Genomic DNA, 25,239 nt, shown 5'->3' with positions numbered 1-25,239 from the left:
TTCCTAATTATTAGCACTGCCACTTATGCATGTTAGGGTACTTTCACACTTGCGTTTTTCTTTTCCGGCATAGAGTTCCGTCACAGGGGCTCTATACCGGAAAATAACTGATCAGGCATATCCCCATGCATTCTGAATGGAGAGTAATCCGTTCAGTTTGCATCAGGATGTCTTCAGTTCAGTCGTTTTGACTGATCAGGCAAAAGAGAAAACCGTAGCATGCTACGGTTTTATCTCCGGCGAAAAAAACTGAAGACATGCCTGAACGCCGGATCCGGCATTTTTTTCCATAGGAATGTATTAGTGCCGGATCCGGCATTCAAAATACCGGAATGCCGGATCCGTCCTTCCGGTCTGCGCATGCGCAGACCTTTAAAAATGAAAAAAAAAAAAAACGGATCCGTTTTGCCTGATGACACCGGAAAAACGGATCCGGTATTGCAATGCATTTTTATGACTGATCAGGCATTTTTCTGACTGATCAGGATCCTGATCAGTCAGAAAAATGCCTGATCAGTCAGAAAAAATGACATCCGTTTGCATACAGTTTGCCTGATCAGGCAGTCAGTTCAGGCAACGGAACTGCCTGCCGGAATCAAGCAACGCAAGTGTGAAAGTAGCCTTAGGAAAAAGGGATTGACCTTTACTTGTACATACTGTGTAAGGAATCGACAAAACATGATAGGAAAAAATCAGCACAAAACGAAATGATAAGTTTCGATTTTATTTTCTGTGACTCCTACTCTAATTCTTAATAATAGTCTATTGCACAGTATAACTTTTTTCTGTAAGAGTAACATTCACCAATAGGGCTCCGATTGCAAATAAAAGTACACAGTTTTGGCACTAGTCAAGAAAACAGAAAAAACACACACGGTTAAATAAATATAAAAAAACGGTTTATGGACTAACATGAACTTTTTCAACCTGTCGTGATGATGATAGACCTATCATGATAAAAATCACAAACGAAAACTGCTGATGACATGGAAGTAATGTCAATAGATGAATAGCAATGAAAGAGATCGTCTTCTTGTGTAAAGTATGAACAGTTCAGTCTGGAGGTTTGTGCAGACTACGCCATGAGCTCTTTGCAAGCATTCCGTGTGGGTAAGCATTTACAAGAAGACCACCCTACAGAAGACAAACAGAACAAGGCATCTTTGTTAGTAGACAGGCATCCTCCATTCACTTCCACACCGTTTTCAGTCCTATGTAACGCTTCTTGTTGTCCACTTCTTTGCAGTTTCCTAAGAGGCAAGGCCCAGTAAGAATCCTCCAACAAATCCCCCAGAGACTACGATGTTCTTCTTAAGAAAATCTTGTGACTGCAAGTGATGACAGAAAACAGATGGATTGATCATTTCCATTAAAACTGAAAAATGCATTCAATTAAATTACTTATGAAATCTTCCCCCAAGTAAAAAAAAAAAAAAACATGTGCAGCCCATGACTGGCCACCGTGGTGACACGTATCCCGTGCGTCACATGACCTGGTGACATGATGCATGGGGCACTTGTCACCAATGCAGATAGTCGTTGGCTGCAGTCGCCTTGTGACCCACGTGGAACCAGATGTTGACGAGGGGACACCCAAGGGGAAGCGAAAAGTATGATGACCACTCAGCCACTAATTACAGAGGTGAGCCGCCCCAGTGGTCACATATCCTGCGTGTCGAGAGTGACCGAGACCAGCGGGTGACCTGGGAAGTGTGGAGGATTGGTAAGGCATGGCATTCTATTATTTACATCACTATGAGCCTATAAATTAATTCCTCAGTAATCCCTTAAAATCATTTTGACACAATAGTGACTGGTTGTAAGATGCCAGTATTGAGCCTAAGGAGCAAATACGCAACACGCCATCACACCATTTACATATAGTGAACTTGGTATAACCGTTTCCTTACCTCCTCAATTAAATTGTTAATTTCTGGTGCAGACTTATTTGCCTCTTTCTTTATCTTTCTCTTTGCCTTGTTTACATCATTTTCTACTCGCTTCCAATCTATTTGGATATAACCCCCATGGCTTGCAATCTAGAAAGAGAAAATCAGGTGAATAAATAAATATAATGATGTCTCTTACACCAGAAAGCAATCAGGGGTATTCCGGTTATAACACATTTTCCCCTATCCACAGGATACTACAGGGACCCCCACCGATCACAACAGTGGCCCTGTACTCTGTGAAGCCCCCCTGAAATGGATGGATTGGCTGGTCAGAAATGCACACAGCTGCTGCATTCATTTCTATGGGAGCGCCGGAGATAGTCGGGCGTTGTACTCATCTATCTCCGGTGCTCCGATAGAAATGAATGGAGCAGTCGGTGGCATTTTTTTCCTACCAGCCGCTCCGTCCATTTCAGGGTGGCTCTACTGGGCCTCCATTCTCATGACTGGTGGGGGTCCAAGTGGTAGGGCCCCTGCCAATCGGATAGTTATGCCCTATCCTGTTGATGTTGATAGGGGATAACTGGAATACTCCTTTAAAGGGGTTATCCAAGACCTATAATGCCCCCCCATAAGCCCGGGCCCCTCACAGAGGTTGTACTTACCTCGCTCCCTAGCATCCACGTCTCTTCTGATGCCCGCACAGCTGCCACTGCATCTCCCCATTGTGCAGATGAACATCTGGAGTCAGGGGGAATTTGGGGCAACCAATAGCAGGCTGCGACAGGAAAGATCCCTCCTAGCGTCACCCTCAGAAAAGACGTGGGTGTCGGGGAGCGAGGCAAGTACAACCTCTGTGAGGGGCCGGGGCATTATAGGTCTTGGATAACCCCTCTAGCTAAGCGTGCCCATACACATTAGAGGAAAGTCAGACAAACCTCCCAGACTCAAGTGTATAGAACTGGGGTCCTAGGTTCCAATCAGACCAGGGACAACATCTGCATGGAGTTTGTCTTTTTGTAGGTTTCCTGCCACACTACAAATATATACAAATAGGCTTTCTACGTAACTGACCCTAGTGTGCGTTGTGTGTTGGCATTGAGCGCCCACATGGCAGCTACTAACCTCCCACTGAGACGCCCCAGCCACACAACTATCCCTGCACTTTGAGTCCCGGTGAGAAAAGTGCGTTACTAATGTTTGTCATTGACTAGCTATGGTATATAGGTGTGCGCCAACTCTCCCTTGACAGCAGTTGTTGGGGGAAAGAAGGATCAAAGATGTTGCATCCTGATCTATTGTTCCCACAAGAGATAAGACGCTCCCCAACTGATCCCCCAATCGTGTACTGTAACAGGGGAGTGAAATGGTCAGTTCTCCTTCTGGAAAGCGACGATATCATCTCTATCCTCTATGCATGTTCCTGTATACAGATCTGCTAACATTACATCACTGGTCTGTAATTGGGGGCAGTTTCTAGTGGGGGGGGGGGGGGGTTTAGCTAGAGGCCAGCATCGAACTGTGTCCCATGTATATGCTGACTGTAAACTTCTCATCCAAAGAAGCCAAACTCATTTTTTTATATTTAGAAGAGGTTTAAACACAGATGCTGCAGGAAATAAAGAGGAAGCCTTTTCCAGTACAGTTTTTACCTGAAGCAGAAGAAAGCCGCCACCAACCGCAGTCGCTGCAAGCTTTCCAACTTTCTGAAACAAAAACCCAGCACACCTAGAAATAAGAATCACAAATAAGAAAAGTAGTTGAAAAATAAAGTCCATGTAAATCAATGAAAACTATATTTATTTATTAGGTTCTGTTCACACTGCGTTCGTTCTCATCAGTCAGGTTCAGGTTGTTTTCTTAAGATCTGAATATTACAGACTGCGACAATCTTAGCAAGGTAATCCATAAAAGTCAAAATAAGTCAATAATAACGTGACCATCTGACATGACGCAAGGGGAACAGGTCACCGCTGTGGTAAGCGATCGGCTACTTTCACACTAGCGCTTTTTGCGGATCCGACATGCACTCTCTTCTGAATACAGTATTGTGTGCAGTCCGCACAGTGAGCGCTCACTTTTCCCACACAGATTAGTACAGTGTGACGACACACAATGCTATGTACATGTTAAAGATGTGTGAATTTTATTCTATCTAGGATTGTAATGAGTTAACTTTTTCTTCTCCAAGTGCCCACCCACCCCCTCTTTGTTTCAAGACTGGAGAAGAGAAGGGGGGGGGGGGCAAAGAGCTGTGCTGTGAGAAGTGTCTGATTTCTCATACTTGTACAGGTGTCCCAACAAGGGAGGTATATAGAGAGTGAAGGAGTGCATAAGCCAATTATATGGCTCGATGATATGTATATATTATTCACTGCCTATAGAGAAGCACCTCTTTGAAGTGTCACATATGACGTATGCAGTATTATTGTTAGAATAGGAGCCATTACAAAATGGCGATTGTAACCAGATGTTTACATTAGTTCACATTCCAAAGTAGGACCCAGTGCGCAGAAGCCAGGGTGCTTATCTCCTCTCTCTTATCTCTTCTTCCTTTTTGACCAATGAAACAATGTTTAAGCCTCAGTGAGGACTGCCCTCTTCTGAAGATGTATATACGCTTACCCCATGTAATAAAAGTTATAGATTGCATTGACCATCTATGTGTCAGCGTCTAGTCTCTCAGCCACGCGTGGATATTAACCCCTGGGGGGGGGGGGGGGTACATTGATTTGGAGCACCAGAGTGCATCTCAAATGCCGTAATTTAGGGCGGCTTTATCATACACATAGAAGTACACAGGGGGGGGGGGGGGGAGATTTATGAAAACTGGTTTAAAGTAGAACTGGTTTAGTTGCCCATAGCAACCAGATTCCTCCTTTCATTTTCCAATGTTCCAGTTCTACTTTACACCAGTTATATATATATATATATATATATATATATATATATAGTGTGTGTGTAAAGAAAAAAATGTCCGCACTCTCAAACACTTTATTCACCTCTGTTGTCACAATGTTTTCAGCTCATTCACAGAGCCTTTTTTTAACCTATGAGCTTGCGACAAGTGTTGAGTGAGCTTGTGTTTTCAAGTTTGGCGTACCAGGCTCAGGTTATCTAAGAATTCTGTTATGGATTACGCTACCACGGACCATAAAGGTCTATTCACACGTCCGCAACTGTTTTGCGGTCCGCACAAGGCTGGCACTATGATAGAAATGCCTATTCTTGTCCGTGGCTGTGGACAAGAATAGGACATGCTCTATTTTTTTTGTGGTGCTGTGGTACGAAAGTGCGGTTGCGGACATAAAAAAAAATGATTGGAGACCTCAGTACTTGTCTCTGATTATAAATACTCTGCGTTTCAAAAACCCCCATACCTCCGAACCTCTATCTTCTATCTGTGACCAGTCCTTGTTACTGATTTAGCCAGCAGTGACAAATTTCTGTCACCAGTGACTGATATAAATCTCCACTGCTTTTGGAGCACTTTTTTTTTCTGAATAAAAAATAAAATCAATTTTACTTTCCAAGTTAGTATTAGGCCGAATGCACACAGCGGTTTTTCATGGCCGTGAGCAGTCCGTGGAACCACGGGCTGGATTCCTGCTGAGAGCAGGAGCGCACGGCGTCATTGGTTGCTATGACGCCGTGCGCTCCCTGCTGCCGCCACAGTACAGTAATTCACTGGTATAGATCACTGGTGGAGCAAACTAATCTTTATGCCAATCAATTTTTAGCCGCCCACCCCAACTCATACTTTGCAAGACCCCTTCAGTGGACTCCCACGACCCCTTTGGAAATGAAAAAAAATTAGAGGTCTAATACTTAAAGGGGTTCTGCAGTTTTTTTTAAAACTCCCCTGGATAGATCATCAGCATCTGATCGGCAGGGTCCGACACCCGGGACCCCTGCTGATCAGCTGTTTGAGAAGGCAGAGGCGCTGGCAGTAGCGCCGCGGCCTTCTCGCTGTTTACCGCAGGCCCAGTGACGTCACACAACTAGTATCAATGGCCTGGGCAGGACTAAACTCCATTCAAGTGAACAGGGCTTAGCCCTGCCCAGGCCATTGATACTAGTCGTGACGTCACTAGGCCTGCGGTAAACAGCGAGAAGGCCGCGGCGCTACTGCCAGCGCTGCTGTCTTCTCAAATAGCTGATTGGCAGTGGTCCGGGGTGTCGGACCCCCGCTGATCAGATGCTGATGATCTATCCAGAGGATAGACCATCAGATGCTGATGATCTATCCAGAGGATAGACCATCAGTTTAAAAAAATCTGCAGAACCCATTCAATATAGGGATAATTAAAAAACCATAATTATGATCATATTGGAGTAATGACCTTTTACATCACGCCAATATACCGCACCATTACGTCCAGGACCCGATTCGAAGTTCTCCTGAAATCTCTACATTATAACAATAATGCAGATTGAACTTTACAAAAGTCACGGCACTCTTGATCTTGAATCCAAACTTCACAGGAAATCCACAATCGAAGCCAGCAAGATAATCACGGACATGGGGAAGCAAACAGGCCAGTCAAAGCCTCTCCTCTCCTTTCCAAGCTTCTATGGAACACAAAAATTGCATCCAATAGTGAAGTACCGTCATACAGATTGGAGTAGAAAATGGTTTTATTATACTCACAATGTACAAGTATATACAGGCAGTATACAATGGATCAATGGATCAATCACCCGACCCGGGTTTCGCTCAGTCGAGCTTCGTCAGGGGTATCATACCCCTGACGAAGCTCGACTGAGCGAAACCCGGGTCGGGTGATTGATCCATTGTATACTGCCTGTATATACTTGTACATTGTGAGTATAATAAAACCATTTTCTACTCCAATCTGTATGACGGTACTTCACTATTGGATGCAATTTTTGTGTTCCATAGAAGCTTGGAAAGGAGAGGAGAGGCTTTGACTGGCCTGTTTGCTTCCCCATGTCCGTGATTATCTTGCTGGCTTCGATTGTGGATTTCCTGTGACTTCTGAGGCAGCGCGGTCCAATCAAAAGAAACGCTTTCACCTGTGTGAACTGTACCCACTTCACCATTGGGACCTGCGATGCCACTAAGCAACGTACTTTTTTGAGGCTTATTTATTATTTATAAATTGAATCCAAACTTAGTGGCTTGAGAAAGACCTGCGTGTCGAAACGTTGCTGTATTTTTCCATGTGATTAAACACTAAGTTTGGATTCAAGATCAAGAGTGCCGTGACTTTTCTAAAGTTCTTTCTACGTTTGAGGGGTCCCTGAGGCCGGGACCTCACGCCACGAGCACAGCCGCTATATCATGGACAATTTTTTCTAGTAGGTGGTGCTGTCCTATTCTATTTTTTATGTTCAATAATGCAGATTGTCCACCCCCTATAATAGGCCGAATTTTGTATAATCTAAAGTTTGGCTAGGTATACACCCCCCAAAAGCATCTGTCCATTGATGAATCCCTTGTGCACTTCAAGGGCAGACTGCATTTTCACCAATACCTGCACAACAAACGGGCCAGATATGGCATCAAACTCTACAAACTATGTGAAAGCCAAAGTGGCTCTACACATAAATTGACACAGGAAGTGAGAGCAGAATAATACGAGGACAGCATTTCCCTGAGGTAGTTTACCCACAGAGACACGGAGAAGGCCACAAAAAAGGTGTCTGGTATGCTCCAGAAATGGAATCAGGAAAGGCAATTCATCATTGTGAGACGTGCCCCCCAAAGCCAGATCTTTGCATAAAAGATTGTTTTAGAATATACCACACCTCTGTAGACTTTACTAAACCCCCTTTGATCATTTTCTAAAACACCCCCTTGAAACGATATGCTGGTAAAAATTCTAATTTCCCTTTTCTCCACGTTTCAATTGGCATTCTAATAAAACCCATAACAAAGCTAGACGGGTGTTGTTTTATAAAAGGGGACTAGAACTTTGTATGTTCTGGTAGCTCAGAGCCTCTGCAATGTGATGACATATAATATACAACATATTTCTTTGATATAATTTGAGAGCCTTGTTTCTTTTAGCTGCTATATTTAGTGGCTATGTCCTACTAGAGTTGTTGCGATACCAAATTTTTTATTCGGTTTCGATACCATAAAAAAGTATTGCGATACTCAATACCACGCGAAAAAATAAACAAAACAAAAAAGCCACAAGCATTCCGCATTTTAAAAAATGGCGAATCGCGCAGTTTTTATTTATTTTTTTGTTCCAGCGTTCACTGCATAGATTTTTTTTTGTATTTTGATAGTTTGGACTTTTCTAACGTGGCGATATGTGATATGTTTATTTATTGTTTATACATTTTATATGTGAAATGTAATATTTTGGTGTGTTTTTTTAACTTTTTTTTACACTTTTTATTTAATAACTATTTCCCCCCTTAGGGGCCAGAACCTGCAATTTTTTTCATACCTCCTATTCACCCCGATAGAGCTCTATCAAGGTGAATAGGACTTCACACTGTCCCTGCTGCTCTGTGCACACAGCATCAGGGATGTTACCATGGCAGCCAGGGCTTCAGTAGTGTCCTGGCTGCCATGGTAACCGATCGGAATCCCAGGCTTACACTGCTGGGGCTCTGATCAGAAGCCGCCACTGCACCACCAATGAGAGGAGGTGAGAGGGGACCCTGTGGCCACTGCCACCAATGATTTTAATGGGGTGGGGGGTTGAGGGCGCACTGCGCCACCAATGATAATTACCCCTTAATACAGGAGGCGGGTACTGGCAGCAGATCAGCAGCAGTTAACCCCTCAGGTTGGGCGAACTGGAGCGGCGCCCAGAAATAATAGTAAGTGCTGGGACATCTCTGGGTGCCGCTCTGTGTAGGAAAAGTCCTATCATTGGTGGCGCAGTGCGCCCGCCCCCCCCTCCGCCCATTGGTGGCAGCGGCAGCAGCACAGGGGGGAGGGAGAGACTGCTTCCTTCTCCCCTGTGCTGCTGAGAGAACATGAGCACGTTGGCAGCAGCGCGCTCATGTTCAGAGATACTAGACTGCGCAGCCCAGTATCGAAAAAATAAAAATCATACCGGGACAAAAGTATTGATTGGGTATTTCGATACCCGCAACAACCCTTATGTCCTACCACATAAAGCTTTTACACATATATATATATATATATATATATATATATTTATATATATATATAATTTGTAGGATACCGAATACATAAGCTGTTGCTTATCAGTACACTGAACTTTACAGTGTGCCCATACAGCAATTTACGACCACATATGAAGGGTTGCCATATTCAGGAGAAAATGATAAACAAATTGTGGGTGCAATTTACTCCCTGTTACCCCTTGTGAAAATAAATAATGTGGGCCTAAAGAAATATTTTCTTGTAAAAAAGGAAATTTTTTGTTTTCACAGCCAAATATTTCTAAATTCTATGAATCGCTTGTTGGGTCAAAGTGCTCGCTACATGCCCTGAAAAATTCCTTGGGGGGGGGGGTGTAGTTTCCAAAATGGGATCACTTCTTGGGGTTTTATACTGTAGGGGTACCTCAGGGTATCTTCAAATGTGAAATGGCATCTGAAAATTATTCCAGCGAAATCTGCCCTCCAAAAGCGATATGGCGTTCATTTCCTTCTGCGCCCTGCCGTGTGCCCATACAGCCTTTTTACGACCACATATGGGGTGTTTCTGTAAACTACAGAATCAGGGCAATAAATATTGAGTTTTGTTTGGCTGTTAACCCTTGCTTTGTTACTGGGAAAAAATGATTAAAATGGAAAATTTGCCAAAACAGTGAAATTCTGAAATTTCATCTCTGTTTTCCTTTAATTCTTGTGGAACACCTAAAGGGTTAACAAAGTTTGTAAAATCAGTTTTGAATACCTTGAGGGGTGTAGTTTCTAAAATAGCGTCATTTTTGGGTGGTTTCTATTATGTAAGCCTCACAAAGTGATTTCAGACCTGAACTGGTCCTTAAAAAGTGGGTTTTGAAAATTTTCTGAAAAATTTTAAGATTTGCTTTTAAACTTCTAAGCCTTCTAACGTCCCTAAAAAATAAAATGGCATTCACAAAATGATCCAAACATAAAGTAGACATATGGGAAATGTAAAGTAATAACTATTATATGAGGTATCACTATCTGTTTTAAAAGCAGAGAAATTGAAATTTGCAAAAGTTGCTAATTTTTCCCCATTTTTTGTAAATTTGGTATTTTTTTTATAAATAAAAATGACATTTTTTTACTTAAATTTACCACTGTTATGAAGTACAATATGTGACGAGAAAACAATCTCAAAATGGCTTGGATAAGTAAAAGTGTTTTAAAGTTATCACCACATAAAGTAACAGGTCAGATTTGCAAAAATCAGTCTGGTCCTTAACCCCTTAGGGACACAGCCTTTTTACACCTTAGGACCAGGCCATTTTTTGCAAATCTGACCAGTGTCACTTTAAGTGCTGATAACTTTAAAACGCTTTGACTTATCCAGGCCGTTCTGAGATTGTTTTTTCGTCACATATTGTACTTCATGACACTGGTAAAATGAAGTAAAAAAAATTATTTTTTTTGCACAAAATAATACCTAATTTACCAAAAAATCTCAAAAATTTGCATATTTCAAAGTTTCAGTTTCTCTACTTCTGTAATACATAGTAATACCCCCCAAAAATTGTGATGATTTTACATTCCCCATATGTCTACTTCATGTTTGTAGCATTTTGGGAATGATATTTTATTTTTTGGGGATGTTACAAGGCTTAGAAGTTTAGAAGCAAATTTTGAAAATTTTCAGAAATCTTCAAAATCCCACTTTTTATGGACCAGTTCAGGTTTGAAGTCATATTGTGAGGCTTAGATAATAGAAAACTCCCAAAAATGACCCCATCTAAGAAACTACACCCCTCAAGGTATTCAAAACTGATTTTACATACGTCGTTAACCCTTTAGGTGTTGCACAAGAGTTATTGGCAAATGGGGATGAAATTTGAGAATTTCATTTTTTTGTCTATTTTTCCATTTTCACCCATTTTTTCCACTAACAAAGCAAGGGTTAACAGCCAAACAAGACTGTATCTTTATTGCCCTGACTCTGCCGTTTACAGAAACACCCAATATGTGGCCGTAAACTACTGTACGGCCACACAGCGGGGCGTACAGTGAAAGGTGCGCCGTATGGTTTTTGAAAGGCTGATTTTTATGGACTGGTTTATTTACACCATGTCCCATTTGAAGCCCCCTGATGCACCCCTAGAGTAGAAACTCCATAAAAGTGACCCCATCTAAGAAACTACACCCCTCAAGGTATTCAAAACTGATTTTACATACGTCGTTAACCCTTTAGGTGTTGCACAAGAGTTATTGGCAAATGGGGATGAAATTTGAAAATTTCATTTTTTTGCCTTATTTTCCATTTTAACCCATTTTTTCCACTAACAAAGCAAGGGTTAACAGCCAAACAAGACTGTATCTTTATTGCCCTGACTCTGCCGTTTACATAAACACCCCATATGTGGCCGTAAACTACTGTACGGCCACACAGCGGGGCGTAGAGTGAAAGGTGCGCCGTTTGGTTTTTGGAAGTCAGATTTTGCTGGACTGGTTTTTTGACACCATGTCCCATTTGAAGCCCCCTGATGCACCCCTAGAGTAGAAACTCCATAAAAGTGACCCCATCTAAGAAACTACACCCCTCAAGGTATTCAAAACTGATTTTACATACATTTTTAACCCTTTAGGTGTTGCACAAGATTTAATGGAAAATAGAGATACAATTTCCAAATTTCACTTTTTTGGCAGATTTTCCATTTTAATATTTTTTTTCCAGTTACAAAGAAAGGGTTAACAGCCAAACAAAACTCATTATTCATGGCCCTAATTCTGTAGTTTACAGAAACACCCCATATGTGGTCGTAAACCACTGTACGGGCACACGGCGGGGCGCAGAAGGAAAGGAATGCCATACGGTTTTTGGAAGGCAGATTTTGCTGGACTGGTTTTTTGACACCATGTCCCATTTGAAGCCCCCCTGATGCACCCCTAGAGTAGAAACTCAAAAAAAGTGACCCCATTTTAGAAACTACGGGATAGGGTGGCAGTTTTGTTGGTACTAGTTTAGGGTACATATGATTTTTGGTTGCTCTATATTACACTTTTTGTGCGGCAAGGTAACAAGAAATACCTTTTTGGCACAGTTTTTTTTTTTTGTTATTTACAACATTCATCTGACAGGGTAGATCATGTGGTAATTTTATAGAGCAGGTTGTCACGGACGCGGCGATACATAATATGTATACAATTTTTTTTATTTATGTAAGTTTTACACAATGATCTCATTTTTAAAACAAAAAAAGTTTTAGTGTCTACATAGTCTAAGAGCCATAGTTGTTTGAGTTTTTGGGCGATTATCTTAAGTAGGGTCTCATTTTTTGCGGGATGAGATGACGGTTTGATTGGCACTATTTTGGGGTGCATATGATTTTTTGATCGCTTGCTATTGCACTTTTTGTGATGTAAGATGACCAAAAATTGCTTTTTTTACACCGTTTTTATTTTTATTTTTTACGGTGGTCACCTGAGGGGTTAGGTCATGTGATATTTTTATAGAGCCGGTCCATACGGACGCGGCAATACCCAATATGTATACTTTTTTTTATTTATGTAAGTTTTACACAATGATTTCATTTTTGAAACAAAAAAAAATGATGTTTTAGTGTTTTCATAGTCTAAGAGCCATAGTTTTTTCAGTTTTTGGGCGATTATCTTAAGTAGGGTCTCATTTTTTGCGGGATGAGATGACGGTTTGATTGTTACAATTTTGGCGTACATGCGACTTTTTTGATCACTTTTATTACCTTTTTTTGGGAAGTAAGGTGGGCAAAATTTCTATTTTATCATAGTTTTTAATTTTTTATTTTTATGGCGTTCACCGTTCGGGTAAAGTAACATTACAGTTTTATAGATCAGGTCGTTACGGACGCGGCGATACCAAACATGTGTAGGGAATTTAATTTTGTTTCATTTTTAATCAGTGATAAATGTGTTTTTTGATTTTTACTTTTTTTAACTTTTTTTTTTTACCCAGACCCACTTGGTTCTTGAAGATCCAGTGGGTCTGATGTCTATATAATACAGTACTGTACTCTATATAGGGTACTGCACTGTATTTTACTTACACTGAACAGATCTATGCTTTCAGCACAGATCTGTTCAGCACCATGGACAGCAGGACGCCTGAGCAGGCGTCCTGTTGCCATGGGAACCTTCCCCGTCTGCCACAACTTCGCAGACGGGGAAGGGTAAGGACTGGGGTGTCGGGGGGCTGTCTGGGGGCTCTCTCCCTCTCCCATCGGGGGGCTGCAAAGGCACAGCAGCCCCCCGATCGGAGAGGGAGGGAGCTCCCTGCGCTGTTAACCTTTTCCATACAGCGGTCCGTACGGACCGCTGTATGGAAAGGGTTAAACGGCTGACATCGCATCAACGATGTCAGCCGTTTATACCAGGGTGCCAGCAATGTGCTGGCACCCTGGTATACCCACTCTACACCAACGATTACGCAATGGGAGGCGGGCGGGGGATCGCGATCCCGCCTGCCGCACCGCCCGCACCGCCCGCAACCCTCCCCCTGCACCACCCGCCCACATAATATCATTCAGGGGTGCAGGGGGAGGAATAACATATATATTCTGGGCATTGTAAAGTTTCTGATCCCCGCGGTCCCTCAGAAACGGCAAAAAGCGCATCAAACCGCAGGTCTGAATTGACCTGCGGTTTGTTGCGATCGCCGACATGGGGGGGTCACGGGACCCCCCCGCGCATTTAGCCTAGGTGCCTGCTCAATGATTTGTGCAGGCACCTTGTTCCGATCACTGCCAGCAGGGCGGCAGTGATACATGACGTACCGGTACGTCATGTGTCCTTAAGTACCAGGGCATCATGACGTACCGGTACGTCATGTGTCCTGAAGAGGTTAAGGTGAAAAATGGCCCGCTTCTTAAGGGGTTAATAGGGATGGCAGGCACCTCTTGCAGTGGCTCATCTCCTAGAAGAACAAAGGGATCAAGTGAAAATATTCATTCTGCCTGATCCTTCTCTTCCCTGACATCATCTGTGAGGGGAGAGTCAGGAGCTCCCCATATACATTAAATTATCAGCTGAACGGCAGGTTCGGCTGACTATACACTAAGTGTATGGGAAGCTTTACACTTCCACTGCTGCCCTTTCAATAAGGGTCCATTCACACGTCCGTAAGTGTTTTACGGATCCGCAAAACACGGACACCGGCAATGTGCATTCCGCATTTTGCGGACCGCACATTGCCGACACGTGATAGAAAATGCCTAATCTTGTCCGCAATTGCGGACAAGAATAGGACATGTTCTATTTTTTTCCGGGAACGGAATTGCAGAGTCCGGATCCGGGCAGCACATCGTGCGGCCCCATAGAAATGAATTGGTCTCCGCAATTCCGGAACAGAATTGCGTATGTGTTCGGGTTTGGGTTAGATGTTGTGTAGATTTTATTATTTTCCCTTAGAACATGGTTATAAGGTAAAATAATAGCATTCCTAATACAGAATGCTAAGTAAATTAGGGATGGAGGGGGTTAAAAAAAAAAAAAAAAAATGATTAAACTCACCTCATCCACTTGTTCGCGAAGCCCGGATCGTCTTCTTTCTTCTTTGAGGAAAAGGACCTTTGTTGACGTCACTACGATCATCACATGGTCCATCACTATGGTAATGGTCATGTGATGAGCGCAGTGACGTCACCAAAGGTCCTTTTCCTCCCAGGTCCTTAAAGAAGAAAGAAGACGAGCCAGTGGATGAGGTGAGTTTAATTATTTACTTAGCATTCTGTATTAAGAATGCTATTATTTTCCCTTATAACAATGTTATAAGGGAAAATAATAACGATCGGGTCCCCATCCCCATCGTCACCTAGCAACCATGAGTGAAAAATTGCACTGCATCCGCACTTGCTTGCGATTTTCACGCAGCCCCATTCACTTCTATGGGGCCTGCGTTTCATGAAAAACGCACAATATAGAGCATGCTGCAATTTTCACGCACCGCACAAGTGATGCATGAAAATCACCGCTCATGTGCACAGCCCCATAGAAATGAATGGGTCCGGTATCAGTGCGGAAAACCTCACGCATTGCACCCGCACGGAAAACTCGCCCATGTGAAAGGGGCCTAACAGTTTTATAAAAGAAGGTTACATTACCTTCACATCAGTAAACACAGTACCTGGGAAAGACTAAAGGTGCATTTAGACGCACCAATAATTGTCGGGAACAAACGTTCCAGCGAATGTTCGTTCCTGATCATCTGGCCATGTAAATGTGTCAGATGAGACGCTCGTTCATCAGGTGATCCTGTTGTTCGCGCAGACACCACCGATCATGGCTTCTGAGCAGCAGATCGTGCTGTCCGCTGCTACTCAGAAGCCGTGATTCCGAATGAGGACGAGGGATTGCTATAGCGATCCCCCATCTTCATATAGTGAAGGAGATCGCTGCATGTAAACGCGCGAGCTCCTTCACTGAACGAGCATCCCGGCAATCTGCTGCTCAGTCGGCCCGGCTAAATCCACCTTAAAGGTGCTCAACAGCTCTCCGACTATGATGCAAAGTGTATAATAAATCACATTAAAAATAGGTTAAAATGACTCACACATTGTATAAACTTGGACGCAGACGAAGTCACAGGCCGGAATGTGTCTGAGAGCCCAAAGGGTTTTTGGACACTACTGATATGATAGTATTGGAATCAGTACTTTTCCCATTCTTTTGCGTGATTATTGTACCGCACTAAGGTACTTTATTACATATGTGCTAATTGGGCACCATGTTGATTCATTTATGTATTATGTTATAAATATATATTTATTCATCATTAAGTTGCGGATCTTACTCCTGCATCCAACGTTATACACTGTGGGACTCAATTTTAACCTGTTTTTAAGGTGAAAGTTTCAATAAAGTTTGTTATATTTTTTATATTATTTGGAGTTCTTGCTCTCATTGCATCATAGGTGCCGGTGTCTTATGTTAATGCTGTTGGGTGACTAGGTACACACACTATGTTATATTAGTGCATTAATTGGATTCCCATTAACAGTCATCGCTACTACCGACATCACTACTTACATGAACCCACACACATTCCCTGGAGAGGTTAAGCTGGTAATATTCTAATATATACACGTACCTTAGGCTGGGAGGTGCATTCGGCTCACAATGTCATTCTATGTGGTGTAAGGCCCCTTTCACATGAGCGAGTTTTCGCGTGACGTGAACGCATAGCACCCGCACTGAATCCTTACCCATTCATTTCAATGGGTCTGTATATATACAGGTGTTACTTTTTTTCACGCACACGCATCAGTTCTGCTTTGTGTGAAAATCGCAGCATGTTCTATATTCAGCGTTTTTCACGCAGCCCTGACCCCATAGAAGTGAATGGGGCTTCAGTCAAAAACGCGCTGCATCCGCAAGCTAGTGCGGATGCAATGCGTTTTTCACTGATGGTTGCTAAGAGATTTTGTTTGTAAACCTTCAGTTTTTTTATCAAACGCATCAAAACGCATTGTACCCACGCGGAAAAAAAACTGAACGCAAATGCAGACAAAACTGACTGATCTTGCTTGCAAAATGGTGCGAGTTTCACTGAACGCATCCGGAGCCAATCCGTCACGCTTGTGTGAAAGGGGCCTAAAAGATGACATCTTTCAGAACCATAACTAGGAAGGAGACATGACGGTCTTACCAGCCAGTGACTCCTCCCATGACGATCTGTGTGGCTACAGAATACTTTTCTGTCAGGGGTCCAGAATTCCGTCCAAAAACTCGACTCCACCAATGGTGACGCCGTGCATACTCTGTTATGTCCAATACTTCATAGGATTCATCGTCGCTGCTGGGTTCTATTAAAGGAACACAAAGCATTATTGTCACTGCAAGGCTTCCGATTTAGCAGTCTACAAGCTAGCAGGGCTACGCCAACGGTTACATCCTCGTCTTCTATATAGGACGGAAGGCGCACAATGCATTGGGACTTTGGTCATTGCTTCCATGGATAATTCTGATGAAAGCAGTGACCCTAGACCAGGCATCCTCAAACTGCGGCCCTCCAGCTGTTGCAAAACTACAACTCCCAGCATGCCCGAACAGCCTACAGGTATCAGCTTACAGCAGGGCATTGTGGGAATTGTAGTTTTACAACAGCTGGAGGGCCGCAGTTTAAGGATGCCTGTCCTAGACAAATAAGGGTAGGGCTACATGGAGATCTTGCAGTGTCGCGGGGCAGCCATAGAAATAGACGCATCCACAGTGCGACTCACGTTTGCCACTAATGCAACCCTAGAATCGCAGAAATCTAACCCTGCTGGATTTTGTGCAACTGTTGGGGTCGCGGTCATGGTAGGCGCCATTCATTTCTATAGTTGCCCTGCTACACCTGTCACGCAACCAAGAATGCTGTTTAGCGTGATGTTTCATCTATTGTCAATGGTGTTGCAATGCGACTAACGACACGCTGTAACTGCGACAGTCGCAAAGAATCCAGATTTTATCTTGCAGGGCACGCTCGGCTTTTACTCCATTGACTTTTGTAAGTCGCATGTGCATTTTCATGACCAAATCAGACAGGAAGTTGCACGTATTTTTGGGTCGCTGTGTAACCCTGCCCGAAGGGCTGTTTCACATGAGCGAGCCTATGGCGATAATCGCGCTCCGTGTGGGATCCTCCGCTCTGGACTTCCAGGAGCGCACGGTGTTGTTATGATTTCTAGTGCCATGTGCCTCTGCTCGACCTCACTTGTACAGAATCATAGTGACATAAAGCGGTCAGCGTGATCCTCTAAGGTCGAGCAGAGGCAGATAGCACTAGAAATCATAATGCTGTGCGCTCCTGGAAGTCCAGAGCGGAGGATCACACTCACACACGGAGCGCCATTCCTGCAATGGACTCGCTCGTATGAAACAGCACTAAAAGTGTTGAGTCTTTGAATGCAGGAACATAAAAATAAAAAGTAAAAATCTAATTTTTTTTTTTTTTATGTTTTTATTGAACAAGCAGAGCATCCCATCTATATCATCAGGCTATGTTCATACAGGAGAATATATCCACGGATTTCAGCATGGATTCCGTGCCAAAAAACTTGTACTTCCGCCCATCTATGCACGGTTTTCCAGACAGCCAAGGAACGGACATGTCCCTGCTGAAATGGCAGCCTCCTGTGTGTCCGTTTTCGGTCCGCAGCTTGTTTACTTCCAGCTGGTCACGGTCACCTGCTCTAGCGCTGATCTGTCGCTTGTGGAGCAGTTATTGGCAGCAGCGGAGCAGGTGACCGTGTGCATATCTGCCCAGAAGTAAACAAGCCGCAGACCAGAAGCTGGACACACGGGAGACGGGGGGCAGGGGTCGTCTAAGTATGAAGCTTTAAATAGCTGAGGCAGGCATCACATTAAACTACTGGGGCCCTGAGCCTATGATACAGCAGAGCCCAGTAACTGCTACTTCTAATATGAAGTAACCCGTTCAGTATAAAGCAGCTCACACACTTAAAGGGAACCTGTCACCGGGATTTTGTGTATAGAGCTGAGGACATGGGCTGCTAGATGGCCGCTAGTACATCTGCAATACCCAGTCCCCATAGCTCTGTGTGCTTTTATTGTCTAAAAAAAAAAACAGATTTGATACATATGCAAATGAACCTGAGATGAGTCCTGTATGTTAGATGAGTCAGGGACAGGACTCATTTCAGGTTAATTTACATATGTATCAAATCGGTTTTTTGACACAATAAAAGCACACAGAGCTATGGGGACTGGGTATTGCGGATGTGCTAGCAGCCATCTAGAAACCCATGTCCTCAGCTCTATACACAAAATCCCGGTGACAGGTTCCCTTTAAGGTACTTTGACACTTGCGTTGTTGTTATCCGGAAATCCATATGCAAACGGATAGCATTTGTTTCCGGATCCGGCTGACAAATGCATTGCAATACCGGATCAGTCTCTCCGGTGTCATCCGGAAAAACATCCTGATGCATACTGAACAGATTGCTCGCCATTCAGAATGCATTAGGACAAAACTGAAGCGTTTTTTTCAGGTATTGAGCCCCTAGGACGGAACTTAATACCCAAGTGTGAAAGTACCCCAGCATCCCCTGGTACACAGCCAATGCCCACACATGCACTCTGCCCTGAGACTAGCCTCATGCTGCTATCAGAAGCTCACTACACACAGCCATAGGTAAGCGACCAATACATGCCAAAAAAAGCGACATTCAAAGAGCCCACCCCCAAATGACCCACTCGTCTCCCACCTCTTCTGGTAGCCATAACTGCTCTGGATATTTTGGTAGGTGACGTAATCACGTCACGCACGCTTCCGGGCTCCGTGATGTCACTCTTCCCTACTTCCGCAGTAAGCCCCGCCCCTCGTGCGTCTTTGCTGACATGCGCAGTTAGGGCTTATGTGACGCAGGTTGGAATCAGCTCCCGGAAGTGGGGAGTGCGCTGTAACGTGGGGCTGTGAAGACCTGCGGTCAATATCTGGGGAGGAGTGTTGGGGAAACAATAGGAGACCGCACATGTCCGTGCCAAATTCTTCCTGTTCACCCCCCTGCTTATATCAAACAAAGCTGAATAAATGGTATTTGGTGCTGATGACAGCGTCATGCCTTCCATCTATAATGTGAATGTTGGACCCCCATTAGGTTATAATGGGGTCTATGACGGTTGCACTATAGTAATTCTTGTCATCAAGATGACGGACCCCCTACAGCACCGATAGGGTTATATTGTGTATGGCGAAGCCATCCGACCAATATAACCAGGTGTCTCCCATTTACAGAGCTAGATTTATGAGATTGCTGGTCGCCCTTCAAACGGACAGCAGTTTAACGCGGCTCCTCTGCATTTAGCTTAGTGGCTTATTGGGCTATATGGTAATTTAAAGGGGTATTCCGGTTGTTTCAAGTTACCCCTATCCACAGTATAGGGGAAAACTATTAAATCAGTGGGGCTCCTACCGCTGGGATCTCCACCGATCACGAGAATGGGGGCTCTGCAGCCCCCCTATAAATGAGTGGCTGGTCGCACATATATACTGCTGCTCCATTCATTTCTATGGAAATTCTGAAGAGAGCCAAGCCCTGTACTTGGATATCACTGGAACTCCCATAGAAATGAATGGTGCGGCCACGTGCATGTGCAACCTGCCACTCTGTTTATTGCAGGGGGTCTTGTGATAGGTGGGGGTCCCAGTGGTAGGACCCCCACTGTTCTAATAGTTTTCCTCTATCGTGTGGGTGGGGGATAACTTGAAACAACCGAAATACCCCTTTAAATGGCTTGCCCCACTCTGGAGCTTACCACCCAAATGAACGGGACAGGTGCCCAGTTAAAATAAAAAAACTCTTGTCCACAGCCCCACTGTTGCTGCGCAGCTCCCCATCCCAAGCGGACGAAGTGGCTTGATCCTGTAGTCACTGCAGCCAATCAATGGCCTCAGCAGTCATGAGCACTTGAATGGCCAATAGATCCATGCAGACTTTGTCCCTTGTCAGATTTAAACTTAGGACCCCAATGCTAACCACTGAGCCACCGTGCTAATTTTGATAATATCCATGGGTACTGTAGTCCACCCATTCCAGTTATTACTTTAGTTGCCCTCCTCTGGACCCTCTCCAGCTCTGCCATGTCTGCCTTGTTTACAGGAGCCCAGAACTGTACACAGTACTCCATGTGTGGTCTGACTAGTGATTTGTAAAGTGGCAGGACTATGTTCTCATCACGGGCATCTATGCCCCTTTTGATGTACCATATGATCTTACTAGCCTTGGAAGCTGCTGCCCGACACTGATTGCAACAGTTAAAAAGGTTTTCCTGGAGTAAAATATTGATAACCTATTCTCAGTGCTTTGGTGAGAACTATTTCCTCCTAATAGCTTGCCAAGCATGTTCATTGTATAGCGGCTGTGCTTGGTATTGCAGCCCAGGCCTATTCACTTGAATGGGACTGAGCTGCACATAGGCCAGTGATGTCTAACCTCCGGCACTCCACCCGGCATGCTCCATTCATTTCTATGGAGTTCTGAGAAGAGCCAAGCAATTTTACATCTTGGGAGTTGTAGTTTTACCACAGCTGGAGTGCCGGAGGTTAGCCATTACAGACCTAGGCCATGTGACCAATGAATGTGATGTCACTGGTCTAGAAAGAGGCTGTGGGACAGCTTCAAACAGGGTGTTGGGAGTCGGAACCCCACCAATCAGATATTTATGAACAGTATAAGACATCAATATTAAATGGGTTCTGCAATTCTTTTAAACTGATGATCTATCATCTGGATAGATCATCAGTATCTGATCGTCGGTGGTCCGACACCCAGGACCCCCGCTGATCAGCTGTTTGAGAAGGCGTATTCACTTCGCTGGGCGGTATTTTCCTGTCCCTGACATTCGGAGATCCCGCGCATGCCCAATACGAAGTTACGGTCATCGGCCTCAATAGGGGACGCAGGCGCAATGTGATCCCAGCAAGCGAGGGTGCCGGGCGCATGCGCAGGATCTCCGAATGTCGGGGACAGGAAAATACCGCCCAGCGAAGTGAATACTAATGAGATGGGCGTGTCTAAGGATCCAGCAGTTGGGACGCAGCTGGGCACAAATGCGGCACAAAGAACGCCCCATGGGCAGAAAGGAGAGGTGATTATAAAGATTATTTTTCACGTTTTACAATGCGCACAGGGATAATACTTATATGAATTGGAAACTTATTATAAGACCTAGGGGGGCATATAAAGATCTAATTATGCTCAGAAGTCCTGCCAGCAGGGGCGTACCTAGAGCATTTGGCACCCGGGGCGAACCCTTTGTTTGGCACCCCCCCCCCCCCCCCAAGAAAGTTAAGAAAACATGCACAAACTTTTTTCAATGTTTTCAATAATATTTATTACAAAACATTCAGACATCCGCAAGTGTTTTGCGGATCTAATCCATGTATCAGTGGATCCGTAAAAATCATACGGACGTCTGAATGGAGCCTTACAGGGGGGTGATCAATGACGGAGGTGATCAGGGAGTCTATATGGGTGATCACCCCTCTGTCATTGATCACCCCCCTGTAAGGCTCCATTCAGACATCCGCATGTGTTTTGCGGATCCGATCCATGTATCAGTGGATCCGTAAAAATCATACGGACCTCTGAATGGAGCCTTACAGGGGGGTGATCAATGACAGGGGGGTGATCAGGGAGTCTATATGGGGTGATCAGTGGTTCATAAGGGGCATCTCCTCTCCTACATAGCGCTACATACCTCTTACATCCAGTGATGTCACCTTTGATGTAGACGTTCTTTTTCCTCATCTTCTCCATTCAGACCAGACCGCCATGATGATTTTTCGGCCATCTCCCGTCTCTGCAGAGATTAAGAAACAGACATTAGTTTCCTGCCACCCCCAATACTATACTGCAGAAACAGTCCCCCTGGAAATACTACTATAGTGCCCTAGTAATCATGTTCCTCATAGCCCCCAGTAGTAGTAAAGCTCCCCATAATACCCCCTAGTAGTACTAATTTTCCCTATAATATGACAGTACATGAAATACCCCCGCTTAGTGCCCGCAGTTGAGCTAATGTCCCCATAATGTATGCCAGTATAAAATACCCCTATATAGTGCCCCAGTAAATGCCCTCATACTGCTCCTCTCCCCCTTCCCGTTAGTGTCCCCCATAATATGCCAGTAAAAAAAATGCCCCTTAGTGCCCCCAGCAGATGCCCCTATAGTGCTCCTCCCCCACAATGTGCCAGTAAAAAAATGCCCCTTCTTAGTGCCACCATATGCCTCAATAGTGCTCCACTCCCCCATAGTGCCGCTCTCCCCTATAGTGCCTCCCATAATGTGCCAGTAAAAAATGCCCTCTTAGTGCCACCAAATGCCAGTGCCCCCATAATGTTCCAATACAAAAGACCACTTTAGAGCCCCCACTTCCCCATAGTGCCCCCAAATAATGCCCCTATAGTAACACCAGATGCCCCATAGTGCTGCTCTCCCCTATAGTGCCCCCCAGAATGTGCCAATAATTAAAAAAAAAGCCCACAGATACCCCCATAGTGCTCCTCTCCCCCATGGTGCCCCCCCATAATGTGCCAGCTCCCCCCCCCATAGTGCCAGCTCCCCCCATAGTGCCAGCTCCCCCTATAGTGCCAGCTCCCCCTATAGTGCCAGTTCCCCCTAGTGCCAGCCCCCCCATAGTGCCAGATCTCCCCCATAGTGCCAGCTCCCTCTAGTGTCAGCTCCCCCTATAGTGCCAGCTCCCTCTAGTGTCAGCTCCCCCTATAGTGCCAGCTGTCCCTATAGTGCCCCCCCATAGTGCTAGTTCCCCCATAGTGCCAGATCTCCCCCCATAGTGCCAGCTCCCTCTATAGTGCCAGCTGCCCCATAGTGCCAGATCTCCCCCCATAGTGCCAGATCTCCCCCCATAGTGCCAGCCCCCCCTATAGTGCCAGCTCCCCCTATAGTGCCCCCCCATAGTGCTAGTTCCCCCATAGTGCCAGCTCCCCCCCCCCCCCCCCCCGCAAAGAGGAAATAAAACAAAAAAACTAATACTTACCTCCATCAGCTCAGCAGCGATGCAAGCCTTTTCCGGCCTGTGTCCCTGCTGTGTGCTGCCTTGCTCAGGCGTCGCGATGATAATGACATCATCGCGCTGCCTGAGCCGGCCTCTGATAGGCTGCAGGCATTAGTGCCTGCGGCCTATCAGAAGAACAGGGGAGGGACACGCCTCTCCCTCCCCTGCCCCACAGCACACAGCACGGCCGCAATTACATCCAGGGCCGCGCCGCCTGTGGCGATCGGCAGTGCGGCCCTGAAGAATAAAAAAAATATTTTTTTTTTTTAAAGACAGGCGGCCTGGCACCCCCCTTGTGAGTGGCACCCGGGGCGGCCCGCCCCCCCCCTTGGTACGCCACTGCCTGCCAGTGTCCCTTTAAGCAGGCTTCGGTGCCTATTTTAGGAATATACCAATACAGGCCACAAGGTGTCAGCATTGTATTGGCTTAGTGCAGTGGTGCCTAACCATTTTTCATCTGAGGGCCACACTAGACATGGCATAAATTTTGCGGGCCAGAACCAGGTAGCTTTGCTAGAAACAAATGCAAACACTGTGAGGGAGCACGTGTGTGCATTACTAAAATACCTCTGTTGCAGATTCTGTCGAAAGACCAGACAAAAAATCCGTATATGCAGCACTTTTGTGTCCGGTAAAAAGACAGGATCCCAAGCGGAAACTGAACCTATCCCATCATAGTCGGTGGAGTCTGTTCAGCTTCTTCCCTGTGGGGTGACAGGAGGAAGGGGGAGCAGGGTCACTAGTGAGGTGAGAGGAGTAGGGTCACTAGTGGGGTGACAGGAGGAGGGGGAGCAGGGTCACTAGTGGGGTGATAGGAGGAGGGGGGGCAGGGTCACTAGTGGGGTGACAGGAGGAGGGGGGGCAGGGTCACTAGTGGGGCAATAGTAGGAGGGGGGAGCAGGGTCTCTAGTGGGGTGACAGGAGGAGGGCAGAGCATGGTCACTAGTGGGGTGACAGGAGGATGGGGGAGCAGGGTCACTAGTGGGGTGACAGGAGGAGGGGGGAGCAGGGTCACTAGTGGGGTGACAGGAGGAGGGGGGAGCAGGGTCACTAGTGGGGTGACAGGAGGAGGGGGGAGCAGGGTCACTAGTGAGGTCCTCCAGCAGCGCGCCCCGCTCTCCTTACAACAGCCACCCTGGTAGCCGGCCCCTCCTTCTTCCAGCTCCCGCCGGCTTCCCCTGCTGAAGGACCTGTATGGCTCCGGCACGCGCCTATACCATCAATAACAAGGCTCCTTGCTGTAGGGAGCTTTGCTATTGGTTATTTCAGGCACAGGCAGCATCACTGCGCTGCCTGTGCCGTTCACAGCGCTCACTGCACTGATGAATGTGGGTCACAGCATGGGCCGCATGACTCAGCTTCGCAGGCCGGATTTGGCCCGCGGGCCGTAGGTTGGGCATCACTGGTTTAGTGCAAATGAAGTGTTCAATGATGTCTATATAGCCATCAAGGAACACAATAGGCAATCTAATGATTGCCAGTTATTGTCACCCAAAAGTAAAAAAAGTTCAAATCACCCCACTTTCCCAAAAATAAAAATACTTAACCAATAAAAAAAAAAAAATATCATGAGCATCGCCGTGTGCTAAAATGCCCATACAATATAACAATATTAATGGCATATGGCAAATGGTGTAATGGGAAACAAATAAAAACAGCCAATTTGCCATTTTTTGTCACTTCAACTAACCAATAATTTTTTTATAAAAAGTGATCAAAAAGTCACAGATTG

General features: G+C 45.1%; 1 protein-coding gene across 1 annotated transcript; it reads right to left on the bottom strand.

The window, feature by feature from the left end:
* Positions 1-705: 705 nt before the first annotated feature.
* Positions 706-19,318, bottom strand: FUNDC1 (FUN14 domain containing 1). The gene is made up of 5 exons (XM_044283597.1): positions 19,196-19,318; positions 16,633-16,789; positions 3,545-3,620; positions 1,911-2,039; positions 706-1,328 (listed from the first exon to the last, which is right to left on the bottom strand). Exons 1-5 carry the CDS (start codon positions 19,209-19,211, stop codon positions 1,251-1,253), a joined length of 456 nt encoding a protein of 151 aa, XP_044139532.1. The 5' UTR covers positions 19,212-19,318; the 3' UTR covers positions 706-1,250.
* Positions 19,319-25,239: the final 5,921 nt, after the last annotated feature.

This window comes from Bufo gargarizans, chromosome 3 (genome assembly GCF_014858855.1).
Source record: "Bufo gargarizans isolate SCDJY-AF-19 chromosome 3, ASM1485885v1, whole genome shotgun sequence".
In the NCBI taxonomy this organism is placed as follows: Eukaryota; Metazoa; Chordata; class Amphibia; order Anura; family Bufonidae; genus Bufo; species Bufo gargarizans.
The sequence above is the reverse complement of the archived record's forward strand: the minus strand, read 5'-3'. Positions and strand labels throughout refer to the sequence as shown.

Excerpts from the sequence above, each read along its gene's own strand:
- FUNDC1 (XM_044283597.1), bottom strand. Across the intron at positions 2,040-3,544 it reads GCGGCTTTCTTCTGCTTCAG|ATTGCAAGCCATGGGGGTTA; the intron begins GTAAAAACTGTA and ends TTCTCTTTCTAG. Across the intron at positions 1,329-1,910 it reads TTAACAATTTAATTGAGGAG|TCACAAGATTTTCTTAAGAA; the intron begins GTAAGGAAACGG and ends CATCACTTGCAG.